Source organism: Diabrotica virgifera, chromosome 3 (genome assembly GCF_917563875.1).
Source record: "Diabrotica virgifera virgifera chromosome 3, PGI_DIABVI_V3a".
Lineage (NCBI taxonomy): Eukaryota > Metazoa > Arthropoda > Insecta > Coleoptera > Chrysomelidae > Diabrotica > Diabrotica virgifera.
Window position 1 is genome coordinate 250843432 of NC_065445.1, and position 17267 is coordinate 250860698.

Consider the following 17267-nt stretch of genomic DNA (forward strand, 5'->3'; position numbering starts at 1 on the left):
AATTGCAAGCTGTAAAGCGCCCGTGTAAATTGTAATTGTGCAAAAAATCCGAATCAAAATATTTTTCCTAGCGGATGCGCAGTGGCTTTCTGGACTACCTGTGAATTCACAAACTTTTGGACTTTGGATTTAATAGAATTTTAAACAAAAAATTTTGTCTGTTAAAAAAGGCCGATTTAGAATCACACAGTTGGCTGTACTGACTCTGACTGCCAATGACAATGACGTTTGTTTTAAGTTTTAACCTATAAACATAAATTATCAAAATTCAAAAAGAAGCCGGTAAAATATTGCTGATTTTTTTAATAAAGTGTATTCTTGCGATCTCCAGTCATGGATATTTCATTGTCTGAAGGGTCTGAGACTGCAAAAGACTTAGTGATGAAATTTTTAATTGAAGTAGGTACTTTCAAATTGGAAGACAAATGGATAGAATATCAAAGTAAAATAGAATTATTTTTCAAAGAACATACTAATTTCGACAACATTCTGAGAGCGCCACTACTTCTAGCCATATTGCCACCTCAATGCCATGATATTTTAGAGGGTGTCAGCGATGGCCAACAACTTGATAATCTTAGTTACGAATTTGTACTTAAGGCATTGGACAACCATTTCTATCCCAAAAAGGATGTTGCATACTATCGTGAGCTGTTTCAATTCAGGAAACAATACCAAGGCCAATCCTTTATTCATTATGTTAGGGTTTTGCGAAACATGATGGCAGAGTGTAATTTCAGTAAAAAAAGTAAACACAGTAAATTAAGAAACCAGTTAATAGCAGGGGTACTACCTGAAATTAAGAGTAAAATTAATCAAAACTCTATGTCGCTTTCACAAGTGTTTGAGGTAAGTTTTCAATTATTTTCTCTCCTTATTTCTTGAGCCCTTGTCAGAGCATCTTCTTCTTCTTAAGTGCCATCTCCGCGATGGAGGTCGGCAATCATCATAGCTATTTGGATTTTAGAGACGGCTGCTCTGAAAAGTTCATTACAGAGGCACACGGAGAGGATTTCTGAACAATCTATCCCTACGATCAGATCTGTCATTCTGCTCTTGCCGATTTGGTCTGTGGCAGATCGGATATTTCGTTGCACATAAACATTTCATTTTTATCGCAGTACCGATATGTGAAGGCACAATTGAAGCCATAAGTGGATAAAGGTCATATGTCACATTTTTTGAGAAAATTGTTTTATTAGGTTTTTGTTCTTCTAATGTGCTGTTTAACCCTTTAAAATTTTAAAATAACCTATTTTTAGCTAAATAAAAATAACAGGAAGGTTTTAAAGCAATATGTCACACTAGATCTTTCGAATTCTAGTGGATAAAGGTATTATGTTCAATATCGCGTTTGGACATAATACATTTATCCATGAGAAATGTGTAAATATGGAGAATTTTTTCTACGACTTTAAAGATCTGCTGGCGAACCTCTATTTATGTAAAAAGCAAACAAACAGTTCAAATGAAATGATTAATTTTCGTGTTAATGTAAAATGGATAAGAGTGGACGAATTTAGCTTCTATCTCTATAAGGCATACCTAAATGCCTACCTAAATCGTAAGATCAAGAAGATAAATGATAGAGGCATTCAATCAAATAGAACGAGCTACACAAAATAGTGGCCTTAAAATCAACCAGAACAAAACAAAATATATGCAGGTAAGTAAAAACACACAGTAGAAAATCAATGGAACACCATAAGCAGTATCATACTAAACACAGCGAAAGAAGTCATAGGAACAAAGACACAACGGAGAGAAGAAACATGGTTCGATGAAGAATGCAAACAAGCTATACAGGAAAGAAATGAAGCACATAAGAATTACATACTCAGACGTACTAGAGAGAGAAAAGCAGAATTTGAGAACAAAAGACGAAGAGCAGATAAACTGTGCAGGCAGAAAAAGAGAAAGTACGAAAACCAACGTATACTAAACATAGAGAGGGAGTTTAAGGAAAACGAAACACGTAGTGCATACCAACTTATTAAACATTTAAGACAGGGATACAAACCGAAGACTAGCCTCTGCAAAAATAAGAAGGGTGAAATCATTAGCGATATGGACGAAATTAAGATAACCTGGATGACATATTTTAAGGAAGTATTAAACAAAGGGGCACAACCACCATTACAACAACAGAGACAGCAGCAGGCACGGGAGGAGGTACAACAACAAGAGCTGGAGGAAGATGGAGAAGAAAATGAATTAACTAGACCCCCAACGCTAGAGGAGGTCCAAACGGCAATCCACATACAAAAAAGCCATAAAGCACCGGGAATAGATAAAATACCGGCAGAACTACTCAAGCAATGGAAGAAAAGTATAATCTGCCCTATTCATAAAAAAGGAGACAAACTGTTGTGTCAGAATTATAGAGGCATCTCTTTACTTTGTTCGGGATACAAAATATTCACAAACATCCTTAATCGAAGACTTCAACCTCTCACGGAAAAAATCATCGGGGAATATCAAGCAGGGTTTAGGCAAAATAGATCTACCATTGACCAACTATTTACAGTTAAACAAATACTAGCCAAAGCATGGGAATATGACATGGACGTTTACAATCTCTTTGTAGATTTTAAACAAGCCTATGATTCAATAGATAGAACAATTCTACCTAATATATTGGAAGAATTTGGCATACCATCAAAATTAATACGACTAGTGCAAATGACAATGACAGAAACAGAAGCACAAGTATGTATTCAAGGACAGATCACTGATGCGTTTACGATAACGCAAGGACTGAAACAAGGCGACGGACTGGCTCCAACGCTTTTTAATCTTGTTCTTGAATATGTAATTAGACGGTTGACGGTAAGCGGAAATAACATACTTACAAACAAATCTACCCAATTAGCAGCATACGCGGATGATATAAACATAATGAGCAGAACAATGAATGCAGCGGAAGAAACCTACGTTGAGTTGAAACAGAGTGCAGAAGCAGTAGGGCTAGCAATAAACACAAATAAAACAAAACTACTCATACAAACCAGATCAAATAGACCGGCGCAACAACACTTTATTGATGATATAGGACATGTGAATAGATTCACGTACCTAGGAATGGATCTGGTTGCAAGCAGTGAAGAAGAACCGGAAATAAATAGAAGGCTTGTGCTGGCAAATAAAGCATATTTCGCGATGGACCACATATTCAAATCGCGAGACGTACACCGGAAAACAAAACTCTGGGTATATAAAACAATAATCAGGCCCATAGTAAGTTATGGCTGCGAGACATGGGTGGTGACACAGAAATCTGCCAATGCATTAGATGTGTTTGAAAGAAAAGTATTATGTAGGATACTGGGCCCAATAAGGGAAAATAACAACTGGCGAATTAGGTATAATAGAGAAATATACGAGCAATATAGCGAACCAACTCTAGCACAACACACTAAACTACAAAGATTACGGTGGGCAGGGCACGTGGTCCGCATGCATGAGAATAGAATCCCCAGAAAATTGCTGAATGCAAGAATGCAGGGAAGAAGACCGGTTGGAAGACCTAAAAAGAGATGGGAAGACGAAGTCGATGAGGATGCCAGGAACTTCCTGGGAACGCGTTCATGGAAAAGAACAGCGGTAAATCGAAATGATTGGAGAAGCTTATTGAAGGAGGCCAAGGCTCGATTTGGGCTGTAGTGCCATTGGATGGATGGATGGAAGTAAAAACACAGAAATAAGGCAGCCACAAAATATAACAATAGGAGAATACAACATTGAGGGGGTAAAAAACTTTACATACTTGGGATCCCTAGTCACATCTGATAATAACGTAGCAGAGGAAGTGAAGAGGCGAATATGTATTGCCAATAAAAGTTACCATGGCTTAATTCGGCAACTAAGATCAGACAACGTTGCAAGGAAAACAAAATGCCAAATATACAAAACCTTAATAAGACCGGTACTCACATACGGCTCAGAAACCTGGACACTCACTAAAAGAGAGGAAACCTTTGAAAGAAAAATCTTGCGACACATATATAAGGGCACAAAAGAAAATGGAATTTGGCTAAGAAGGTACAACTTTGAACTATACGAAATATACCAGGATCCGGATATCATAACATTCATTAAAATAGGACGGCTGCATTGGATGGGACATGTAGAAAGAATGGAAGAAGGCGAAATACCAAACAAAATATTCAAACAGATGCCAGTAGGAAAAAGAACAAGAGGAAGACCGAAGCTGAGATATTTAGAACAAATAGAAAATGATATAAAAACCTTAAAAATAAAAAACTGGAGAAAAAAAGCACGAAACAGATCAGAGTGGAGAAGAATCCTGGAACAGGCCAAGACCCAGAAAGGGCTGTCGAGCCAATGATGATGATGATGATGATGAAATGCCCACCTGTCATTTCAGCAAGTAAGGAGCGTTCAAGTATTACGTAACACGATTTTTGAAGATTCTTGAAAATTTTTGACCCCCCCTCCCCCCTTACGTAACGCACTGTAACGGGCGTTTAACTATTATGTAACGCAGTTTTTGAAGATTTTGTCCCACCCACCAACCTGCGTTACGTAATACTTGAACGGTCCCGTAAACTTAAGAAAAAAAAAAAGCACATCTGACCAGAACTGAATATAGACCAAGAAGACTGGAAAATAAAATTGGTGGTTTGAGTTTGGAAAAACTGGAAACTTTATGAGGCTGAATAAAATTTGTTCCCGAAGAGTATAGATTGTTTTATGAAAACGCAAAATGGGAAAATAAAGAAATCCCAAAAAGAACCTTTGTATTGTAATTTTTTTTTGAAAATTAGTGCCCTTTTTGGATACTTAACTCTATTACCACTTAACCCTAACATTTTTTAATTATTTTTACTATGTGGATAAAGGTAATATGTCCACAAAATTTGAAATATTTGGCTTAAGGTAACTCTTTTTAAATTCAATTTAAAGTGTAAAACAGTACCTTCAGATAAGTACCTGTTTAAAAAAGTGTAGCAATGCAAATTTATAAAATAAATAATTAACTTGAAACAAAAGACACTAAAATGCTCTTTGCTAAAAAACATTATTTTGTGACATATGACCTTTATCCACAGGGCCGGCGATAACGGGCCTGCAAGGGATGCACTGCAGGCGGGCGCCCTTGTTTGGGGGGCGCCAAAATGTGCTTTTTTCTGCTGGTGTGATACCAAATATTAATTTAAAAGAAACTGAAGGGCGCCTATGCTAGTTTTGCAGGCGGGCGCCTGCTACCCTAGCGCCGGTACTGTTTATCCACTTATGTCTTCAATTCTCTTAGTTAGTTGGGCAGTTCCGTCATATTTTGTGGGGACTGGAATGTATGTTGGATATTCTATGCGTGTATAAAATATCTAAAGGTGTGTTGTCTCGTTCAGAATAAACTGTCGTCTAAAACGAACAAAAAGAAAAAAGTAGCACTTCTTGGGTTGTATAAGGTGGAATTACAAAGTAAATCGATTAAACTGGATTAAAAATTGAATGAAGGAGAGAGAAAAATATGGACACATATCTTTACTTCGTGAATTAAAACAAAGGAAGCCTGATGATTTTAAAAATTATTTGAGAATGTCTGCTGTAAATTATGTTATGTTGTAAGAATTAATCGTCAATAATACAGAGTATTTTAACAGACCAGGTTGTTCCATGGCAGGACTACATGTTAAAATGTTAAAAGCCAGAAAGAGCTAATATGAATTTAAATTTGGTATCTTTAATGCAGTGTTTAAGGGGGTTGGCTCAAAATCTTGGTCCAATGGTATTAAATGCATTCATTTTTTTCGAATCCTGAGAAAAGTGACTGAAAGTTTAATTTTTTCATTTAACAATTGGTGGGTGCATGGGGAAAGGGATATATGTCAAAAAGTATAATTTTGAGAAAACAAGTTTTTGTGATTTATGTGACGTAAATGAAATACTATTTTATTTTTCAATAAAATGTGTATTAGCTTCTGTGTTTGACTTAATTCTGACACAAGAACACATTTTATGGAGTATATTGAATATTTTTTTGAAAAAAAAAACATATGCCTCTTTTCGCAAACATTTTTTATTAAAGCTGAGATACAAACAAAACATATCTATTTATTACTATGCTTTTTCTCATGAGGATCTTTCAGTGCGTCACAGTTTTTCGATTTCTTTCTAACACATTAAATTGTATGTGACAGATAAAAACGCACGCCGGTGATTACATTTCGTCGGTACATTTATAACATTTATTCTAGTTGTCAATAGATGGCGCCATAATCGAAAATAAAATAATGTGCGAATTATATAATATGTCTTCGAATATAATCTTAACAATTTATAAGACTACACATCAAAGAAAATACCATTTTATAAATGCAATAAACACAATTGATTTGTTTTTTGCCAAATTGCAAATAAAATATGACAACTGTCACGGACTTACCTTTTTTTCTATCATTTGTGACGCACTGAAAAATGCTCATGAAAAGAAGCATAGTACCTAATTTATTATTGTTAATTATCCTGTCATTAGCTGTTGTCATCAAATTATTGTTCAAAATTATGTCATATTTATGATGACTTATTTCTATTAAGTAACCCAAACGCAATTCAGAAAAAAATTGGAACGCTTATGATCATATTTATGTGAACATATAAGTACCTCTATTCACAGAATATTTCATTTATTTTAAGGTATAAGTATACATAAGCCCGTATTACTTTAAAAGTCTCTTTTTTAGTCAATTATATCATTTTACACATATCAAATCGCACATAAATTTGTGTAGAATGAGATGTCTCTTTTCCTCTAGGTGTAATATCCATTTTTGGAATGTATGCCATGTTTGGCATACACCCACCAATTGTTTATGCTCAGAAGAATACCAACAAGGAAATTCCGTAATACTAAAATATTTAACTGGAGTGAAATGTTCAATAAGAGAGTAAATAATGTCATAAAACAGCAATCATGTCGTAAAGATCTTTACTACGAAATAGGTTATTCCATTCTATATATTCTAGACATTGCCTATATCTCAGTCGAAGAAAGTTATGGGACAAAAATCAAAATTGCTTTCTTTCATGTTTTTTTTTGCTTTTTTTTAATATATTTTTGTAAAAAAATATTTTTGACTTTAAAAGGTGATATTTCGATAGTAAATTTAATCTGGAACAATTTTTCTGTAGACGTGCTTGTACCAAAAGTGCATAGAACTCACCCTAATGCACCCTGTGCCTAGGGACTAATTCACCCCTTTCTCAAAAACGCACCCATTTAAATGGGGGTCCCGGTGAATTCGTAACTATTTTAATCCCCCATCCTAATTACAGGCCAATCGGTAACTCTGACCCTCTCAGGTAATTTTTCGGTAACCGATCAACTACCGGTGAATTCGTAACTAAATAAAGGTCTTTTAGACTTGAAATAAACATATGGAAAATCTCTGCTTTTAAATTATCAGATGGATTTAAATAATTTATCATTGCTAAACATCTAAAAAATATTTAATTTACAATTACTTGATAAAAACCAAGCTCGTGTAGAGCTATACTTGATGGAAATAATATTTATAACACGTGTTAACGAAACACTATAATATTGATTCAATGATTTTATTAAGATATTTCAATTTTTGTTATTTTTTATAGGTACATATAATACAAATATAATGTTTTTAAGCAAACCAAGAAACATTCGGTTTAGATTTAAGGTATTAGATTTAATTAATGGTTTCGAATTCACTTGAAGAAATTTCGGGTTGGCAGGTCAGGTAATAAAAAAGTTACGAATTGGCCGGTGTACATTTTGATTTGAAAATTTTTGTCATTAAAAGTTACGAGTTGGCGCGTGTCCTTAAATGGTAGCACTCCTCGGTTTTTTCATATTAAGAGGTCCATTGACCATATGAAACAATATAACCGCGTTAACGTTGTAGTTCTTTTCTATATATTCAATAGCCTAAATGGAAGAACTATTCTTTTTCTCATGAGCATCTTTCAGTGCGTCACAGTTTTTTAATTTCTTTCTAATAGCCACTTTACACGATGCAATTGCGCAATGAATTGCACAATTTCTTGCGCAAGAACTTGTGCAATAAGTTGCAACTAACTTCTGCAATAAAGTGATTACAGGGTGCAAACAATTGCATAAACTGACATGAAATAGACAGAAACTTTGACAAAATAGCATAAATTTTAGGTTATCTTGTTTTTACAAATTAAATATAATTTTTTGAGTAGAATTATCAGATATTAGATTAAAAATGTTAGATTGTAATTTGAGAAAATTATAGTAATGTATTATAACAAAATCAATTAATACCTAATGCAAGTATACCTATACATTATTCATTTACAAAAGGAAACAAGTTGTAAGAAATACAAATAGAAAATAGTTTTTCTAATCCCTATGTTGCATAATTAAAGCTATCCACCAGAATAATGTTATCTGTGCAGCGTGAAATTGGTAAAAAGTTCCTCTAGTTTTGTTAAAAAATTGTTTAGTTTGAAATTTAGGATGACAGAATGTCAATGTAGTAAAAACAAACAGTGTAGCCTTAAAAGTCACGAAAAATATAACCAAATTGCAGGAAAAATTGCATGAAAATAGGACATGTTCTATTTAACTGCGACTTCTTTCAGCAAGAAATTGCTGCAAGAAGTTGCAGCTTTTCTGTGCAATTTTCGTATGATACGATGCAATTTCTATTGCTGCAAGAAATTGGGCAATTTAGTTGCATCGTGTAAAGTGGCTATAACGCATTAAATTGTATGTGACTAAAAAAAGGCACGTCGGTGATTACAGACATTTATAACATTTATTCTAGTTGTCGATGGGTGGCGCTATAATCGAAAAAAAATTATTTACGGATTATATAATAAATCTACGAATATAATCTGTACAATTTACAAGACTATACAAATCAAAGAAAATACCATTTTATAAATGCAATAAACACAATTGACTTATGAATGTATTACCACGGACTTACCTTTTTTTCTATCATTTGTGACGCACTGAAATGCTCATGAAAAGGACCATACAGAAATTTTTTGTAAATTTTTCGAATTTGTTTAAAATCTATTTTCTACATTTTGCAGGTTGGATTAGCTTTCGATGAAGAAAAGAATCGAAAGCATTCTAAGTTTTTAAAGAGACAGCCGAAATGTTTTAGATGTGCTCAAGCGCTCTACTTACACGGAGCTGATCCATGTTTCTTCGAGTGGTCTATTTGTGGTGGTTGTGGAGTAAAAGGTCACGTGACTTCAGCTTGTAAGTACAAAAGGAAGAATTGTGATAACTGTGATGAACTAGGACACGTTAAAAAGTTATGTAAAAAATCTCATGGAGATGTAGCTGCAGCAGCAGTCGAAGCTATTAAAATAGAGTAAATATTTTGATTATTCTGTTGTAATTCTACACAATTGTGATGATTCCTGTTATAATTATTAAGTAATAGATATGGGTGACTTCATGCTGCACATGTTTTAATTAATACAGTAGACTCGCGATTATCCGAGTCTCGGTTATCCGAGCCCCTCGGTTAACCGAGGCAAAAGTCATAACTGGTGAGTTACAACTTTCAACCTTGGTGCAACATTGCCGCCTCAAAAAGAGGATTGAAGCTTACGCAAAAATCAATCAAAGGACTTTTTAAACAGTAATATTGATAAGATAAATGTTTTTATCTCTTATAGACAAAACTGACAAAACTATAGACAATTACCTCGGATAATCGCGAGTCTACTGTACATACTTTTATAATATTATATTTTGATACTGCAATCGTTTTTTATATATTTTAATTACCAAAGGTCTTTCTTTAGATATTATAAAACCATAACATTCATATAAAAATTTAAACAAAAATCAGGTAGCACCATCCGGTGATTAAGATCAAACTCACAATTCTTTTATTATTTATCCTCCGGTACATTTTCCAATTTGAATCTCTGTTCATGTTTAGAAGTAGCAAGGGGCCAATGAACAATACCTTCATAACTAACAGGAACAATAGGTTGAATGTTTGAATTAATTTTGTGGACTGAATGTTCCGCTACCACTAGTTGGCTTGTTGTATGTAGTTGCCTTGAGAACTACATACGTGATGCCGATCTTATAAAAAAGACTTTGTAATCGAACATTCTTCTTCTTTAAGTTCCATCTTCTATCGAAGGTAATCATCATGGCAATGCGGACCCTGTTGACTGCCGCTCTAAATAACTCTGCACTACTGCATTCGAACCATTCCCGTAAGTTCTTAAGCCAGGATGTTCTTCGTCTTCCCACATTTCGCTTTCCTCGAATTTTGCCTTGCATAATAAGTTGTAATAATGAGTATTTTTGGCCTCTCATCACATGTCCCAAGTATTCAAGTTTTCGTCTTTTGATAGTTAGTATTATTTCCGGTTGATTTCCTATCCTTATAGTTACTTCCACGTTCGACATTCTTTGAATCCATGATATTCGTAGGATTCTTCTGTAACACCAAAATTCAATGGCGGCCAACTTATTCAAATGGACTTGTTTCAACGTCCACGCTTCCAAGCCATAAAGAAGAGTAGAGAACACGTAACATCGAAGCATCCTAAGGCGTAGTTCTAACCTTATATCCCGACAACAAAGAAACTTTTTAAGTTTAATGAATGATGTACGTGCTATTTCAATACGTGTCTTAATTTCTTTGGTTTGGTCTACATTTGATGTTATCCATGTTCCATGTTGTATAACATTTGATGTTATACAAGTATTTGTAGTTATCCACACTCTCAATCGCAGTATCTTCAATAGTTAATTGGATGTTTACGTGTGCTGATTTAGTTATGATCATGCATTTAGTTTTCTTTAAATTCATCTTCAGTCCGTACTCATGACTGCATTATGTTCTGTAAATCATTGTTGTTATCTGTTTTTATTACTGTATCGTCTACAAAACGTAAGTTGTTCAAAACTTCTCCATTGATAGATATACCTTCTATTGAATCTGAGAGCGCTTCTTGAAATACCGCTTCACTGTAGACATTGAAAAGTAGTGGAGACAGCACGCAACCCTGACGGACTCCTCTCTGTATTTTGATATCTTTGGTGTCCTGGTTGTCAACTCTTACCTTGGCAGTTTGGCTTGGCTTGGCGAACAATCGAACATTAGAGAGATTAAATTAAAACTGTTTTTTAAAGGCAATCTACAATTTTAGGATTCATATGCGTTTAAGTTTATTTGATATACTATAGTTATTACACATATAAAAGTGTAGATTGCCTTTCTAAAACTGTTTTAATTTAATCCCTCTAATGTTCGATTACAAATTATTTTTGATAAAATCGGCGTCACCGCGCTAAAAACCCTCATAAGGACTGCATTGCCTATGTCCTTTATACTGTAAAGTCAAGGTGAGACAAACATTAGATAATTGAACTCGTTAACCATTTCAAACTGATCCAAGGCTACAATTGTTTGCAGTGAGTTTGAATAATCAACTATCATCGATGTCATCTATACTGATATTAAACAGATACCTCTCTCTCTTTTAAAAACTGATTTCTTTGGTAATGTATTCTTTATATGCTTCTTATTTATTTTTTGGTGTCAAGAAGGCATGTTGTTACCTATTTATCTATTATTTAATAATCCTTTTTGATATAGTGTTAAGAAACGCCAAAATAATTGATCATGTTAATCTTTATCTGATGACATACCCTCAACATTGTTACAGCCATTACCTTGCGCGCTATATTTTCTGAGTCATGAACATGAAATTTTCTGAACATCACGAAATTCATGTATAAAAAACTCTTCTTCTTTTAGTGCCTATTCGTTTCGAATATTGATAAATATACCAGATTAATTAATAGTAAAGTAAATATACCGTGTATATTTATTTTATTTCAAAGTGAGCATGCTCCACTTGTCGTGGACTAGTCCCTGGCTGTCTGCGCGAACACACTTGTTGGTAGTATAACAAATTTTATCAAAAATGGTAAATAAATATTACATTAACGTCAAATTGTGGTCGCCAAAAGTGTCAGGCGATTACGCTAGGTGTCGTGTCAGTCATGCACGGAGCGAATAGTTATTTGGTATGGCATATAATCAGTTTTGTGACAGTTTTGGTGCGTCACTTTTAAAGGTCGACTAATATTTTTGTTACCGTTTTATATGTAATTGGAATAATAATTTAGTTTTACTCTAGCTTTAAGGTTTTCAGAGACTGTTTAATTTTAGTGAAGTAGAATAAACAACCTGAAATATAATATACACTCTCAAATTAATTGAATTTTCGTTTTATAATTTTGACAATGTTTTAGTTAATATTTTGTTTACTGATATCTTTTCAAGTTACTTTAAGTAAAATATGAATCTCCAATGTTTTGCTTCTCAATTTTTTTTATGAATGAAGAAAAATAAACGTTTTTGAATATAACCAAATTTGTCACGTTTTTTCTCTTCTCCCTTTTTTTTTAAATATTAGATACTTCCTTTATTAGAAACGACTGACGGTGACGGTGGAAATATTCTGTTTATTATACCTTAAACGCCTAACAATATGTATGTAGGTTCTATGCGAATGCCCAAGGGTGGGTAAAAAAGATCCACCTCGAAAATTGTTAAGATGTTTATTGAGAGTTGATAAAAATGGATTAAATCTAAGAATCTCATGATTAGCAAATACAGGATTTTCTTAAATTTTAATATAAACAAAAACAATGTAAATACCTTACGAAACCAACGAATTATTAAAAAACCGTCTGAAATAAGAAGGTTAATCTAACTCTCACTCTTGAACTGATCGATCGGATAGCTCAGTGCGACTAGCGGCTGACCCACACTTCACTTCGCCTTGAGGTATGTGAGTTCAGGCCCAGCCCAGGCCATCGGAAAAACAAAAAGGCTAACGCTCCAGTATAAAATTCTAAATATGAATCTGGCGCTTAGACTGGAATATGCGGGCATCTGATCGACCTATGAGGGAGCAGTACGGTAAGGGATAAGGGCTTGCGGCTCGGTGATACTCCCCCATAGATCCCTACCGAAGGGCGTTGACGCCTAAGAACGGTGTAATACATACTTTTGAACTGCAGCGTCTCTGCAACTGAAACAGACATTGTTTTTTTTTACTGTTTTTGCCACACTCATATATGTAAATTGTACTTCGCACACACACTATGGTTGTCTTTGACAGTTTTTTTACACCTTCATTTCTACCAATAGGTTCTTTAACACAAATGGAACACCGCGTTTTTGTAGTGTGAGGTCTATCCACTGACTGACATATATAACTCCTGGACAGAGAACTCTGCTATAACATATCGACTGGTGTTTACTAATCTAGTAAGATCTATAAGACTTACAAGATCTATCGACTGGTGTTTACTAATATGTTTACATTGATATGTGCAACAATATACATTTTAAGAATAACTTAAATAGTGTTTTCAAACTTCTGCGGCCACAAATGAGATCATTAAAGGGCATTTTACTAATATATTAAGTAAATAACTCCCAAAAATTTAAAATAAAATTTGATTGTCACGTAAACAATGACAAAACACAACACAAACACGACCAATGACGCAAATACAAACTAAACGATCTTATATCGTGTCATGTTCGTATCAACTTCTTATCAAAATAAAAAAAATTACCCCGGTGAGGTAATCATCAGGACGTGTTCCTATGCTTTTTAGATTAAGTGTTTGATTAAGATTAAGAAAGCGTTTGATCGTTTCCAACATCACAAGTTAATGCAGTTCCTCAAGAAGCTCGATATATACCAAAAAGACATAAGATGCATTGAAAACTTGTACTGGTATGAAACGGCACAATTAAAAATAGACAATTCTATATCCAAACCCATACATATAAGAAGGGTTGTTCGGCAGGGACGTGTGCTTTCCCCTCTTTTATTTAACATTTATTCGGAAGCCATATTTCAAGAGTCTTTGGAAGATGCAGAGATGGGAATCAAAGTGAATGGGGTATTGATCAACAACATACGATATGCTGATGTTGCTGTGTTAATGTGTGACAACATAGCAGATCTTCAACAACTTGTCACTATAATCGGAGAATACAGTAAGCGAATGGGATTAGAGATTAATACCAAAAATCCACAAGGAAAAACTTCCTGTAGTTGGCTGTATACCATTAATTACAAGTGAAATTTAATAAAAAATTTTCTTCTTGATAAAAGGTATATTAGTTTAAACTAATATACCTTTTATTAAACATTCTTGATAAAAGGTATATTAGTTTAAACTAATATACCTTTTATCAAGAAGAAAATTTTTGATTAAATTTCAATAATACCAAAAAGACTAAATTCATGATCATCTCCAGAAACTTGGATGCATTTGAAAACTCCACTGTAACACTGAATACTAAGTCCATTAATTGAAAGAGTGAGCAAATTTAAATACCTGGGAACGTGGCTTTTTGAGAACTGGACATCGGACAGGGAAGTAAAATGTCGCATTGAGCAAGCTCGACAAGCTTTCGTAAAATTCAGGAAGGTACTGACCTGCTCAGAGTTCGACCTTACACTGAGACTAAAGTTTACTAAATGCTACGTGTGGTCGGTGCTGCTATATGGCATAGAGGGCTGGACACTCAAAACGAGGGATATAAACAGATTAGAAGCCTTCGAAATGTGGCTTTATCGCCGTATCCTAAAGATACCATGGACGGCGAAAGTCACAAATGTAGATGTCCTTAAAAGAATCAACCAAGAACGCCAGCTTTTCGAAAACATCAAGAAAAGAAAAATGGCGTATTTGGGTCACATCATACGAAACGAAACGAAAAATACCAGTTCCTTCAACTTATAATCCCGGGTAAAATTGAAGGAAAGAGTGGAATAGGACGCAAGAAAATATCCTGGCTCCGAAACATAAGGCAATGGACAGGGATTAACGACATACAATCTCTGATACACATTGCATGAAACAGAGAGTTAATGGAAAATGTGATCGCTAACATCCATTAGTGGATTTGCATTTGAAGAAGAAGAAGTGTCGTTGTGTTCGTTCACGGACCCTGTCGGTGGCTTTTAGTCCACGACAATGCATGAGTACTTTAATTCCATATTATATTTATCGAATGTATTATCGTTTATTGATAAATATACCAGATTAATTAATAGTAAATATACCTTGTAAATTTATTTTATTTTAAAGTGAGGATGGATGCTTGTCGTGGACTAGTCCCTGGCTGTCTGAGCGAACACACTTATTAGTAGTATAACAAATTTTATCAAAAATGGTAAATAAATATTACATTAACGTCAAATATGTCATATGTGTAACGTCAAATTGGGGTCGCCAAAAGTGTCTGGCGACTACGCTAGGTGTCGCGTCAGTCATGCACGGAGCGAATAGTTATTTGGTATGGCATATAATCAGTTTTGTAACAGTTTTAGTGTGTCACTTTTAAAGGTCGACTAATATTTTTGTTACCGTTTTATATGTAATTGGAATAATAATTTAGTTTTACTCTAGCTTTAAGGTTTTCAGAGACTGTTTAATTTTAGTGAAGTAGAATAAACAACCTGAAATATAATATACACCCTCAAATTAATTGAATTTTCGTTTTATAATTTTGACAATATTTTAGTTAATATTTTGTTTACTGATATCTTTTCAAGTTACTTTAAGTAAAATATGAATCTCCAATGTTTTGCTTTTCAATTTTTTTTATGAATGAAGAAAAATAAATGTTTTTGAATATAACCAAATTTGTCACGTTTTTCTCTTCTCCCGTTTTTTAAATATCAGATAATTCTTTTATTAGAAACGACTGACGGTGACGGTAGTATTCGCGGTGTGCAAGTACTTGGAGGGGATACGAGAAACGATCGTTCGCGAATAGCGGAGGAATATTGCTACTTTCTTAAATAATTCATATTGTCAATTGAAACCGTCAAATTGACGTATATTTCATACCTACTGTCATTGAAGAAGAAAAATTATATATTGCTCCACAATATTGATATGATATGCAATTATTATATAAAGGTAAATTTAGTTAATTGTATTTTGCTTGCAGTAATGCATTTTAATTACTAATTTTATTTACTACATACATACAATTGTTTACGTTTTAATAACATAACCTGAATCTTATTTTTTCTTCTTATTATTTTTTTGAACTATGGCCTTGACAATAATTATCCAGTAACCAGGACTAATATAATTGGCCAATATAATTAAAAGTGCGAAAAATGTTGCTGAGCGGAGAAACCAGGTGTCGCTTTGCCGAACTTGCACGGTCCCAATCCCTTAAACGCCTAACGATATGTATGTAGGTTCTATGTGAATGCCCAAGGGCGGGTAAAAATTATCCACCTCGAAAATTGTTAAAATATTTATTGAAAGTTGTTAAAAATGGATTAAATCTAACAATCTTATGATTAGCAAATACAGGATTTTCTTAAATTTTAATATAAACAAAAATAATGTACAGACCTTACGAAACCAACGAATTATTAAAAAACCGTCTGAAATAAGAAGGCTAATCTAACTCCCACTCTTGAACTGCAATGTCTCTGCAACTGAAACAGACATTGGTTTTTTTGCTGTCTTTGCCACACTCATATATGTATATTGTACTTCGCACACACTATGGTTGTCTTTAACAGTTTTTTACACCTTCATTTCTACCAATAGGTTCTTTGACACAAATGGAACACCGCGTTTTTGTAGTGTGAGTTCTATCCACTGACATATAACTCCTGGACAGAGAACTCTGCTATAACATATATGCATAATCGGGTGCCCGCAAGATCTATCGATTGGTGTTTACTAATATGTTAACATTGATATGTGCAACAATATACATTTTAAGAAAAACTTAAATAGCGTTTCCAAACTTCTGCGACGACAAATGAGACTATTAAAAGGCATTTTACTAATATATTGTAACGGACCAAGAAATCACTTCACGTGATGATGTGCTGGTTCGAACACCAGGATAACCCAAGGACCTCGTTGCTCAGAGTCGGGAGCGTAAACAGGGGGTACGAATTTAGATCTTGGATAGGGCAGCTGGGAGATTGAGATTATACTAAGACAGGACAAACGAAACGGAATACATAAGACTAGAAGTTGGGCGCCGTTTAAATATATATATAAATATAAAAATAACATATCTGTAAAAAAAGACACAAAAAATATATACATAAAAATAAGGAATTTATACTGGACTTCATAAAAAATAAAAAACTTTATTTATGATACTAAATAATTTTAATATGTATAATAATATACATGCACCTACTCTTAACGGTGTTTACAGAAATAGCAT

At 33.9% G+C, this 17267-nt stretch overlaps 1 protein-coding gene across 2 annotated transcripts; it reads left to right on the forward strand.

The window, feature by feature from the left end:
- The first annotated feature begins 158 nt into the window (after window positions 1-158).
- On the forward strand, window positions 159-15637 carry LOC114336414 (uncharacterized). Of its 2 annotated transcripts, XR_007696960.1 has the most exons (3): window positions 159-849; window positions 9070-12008; window positions 15313-15637. XR_007696960.1 is itself a non-coding variant. In XM_028286773.2 (2 exons), the coding sequence occupies exons 1-2, from the start codon at window positions 334-336 to the stop codon at window positions 9358-9360; spliced, it is 807 nt and encodes a 268-aa protein (XP_028142574.2). In that variant the 5' UTR covers window positions 159-333; the 3' UTR covers window positions 9361-12333. The 2 variants fall into 2 exon arrangements, 1 of the variants encoding a protein (XP_028142574.2); XM_028286773.2 differs by lacking the exon at window positions 15313-15637 and having other exon boundaries at window positions 9070-12333.
- The last annotated feature ends 1630 nt before the right edge of the window (window positions 15638-17267 follow it).

Coding starts and splice junctions, on each gene's coding strand:
- LOC114336414 (XM_028286773.2), top strand. CDS start 334: ATGGATATTTCATTGTCTGAAGGGTCTGAGACTGCAAAAGACTTAGTG. Junction 850..9,069: donor CGCTTTCACAAGTGTTTGAG/GTAAGTTTTCAA, acceptor TACATTTTGCAG/GTTGGATTAGCTTTCGATGA.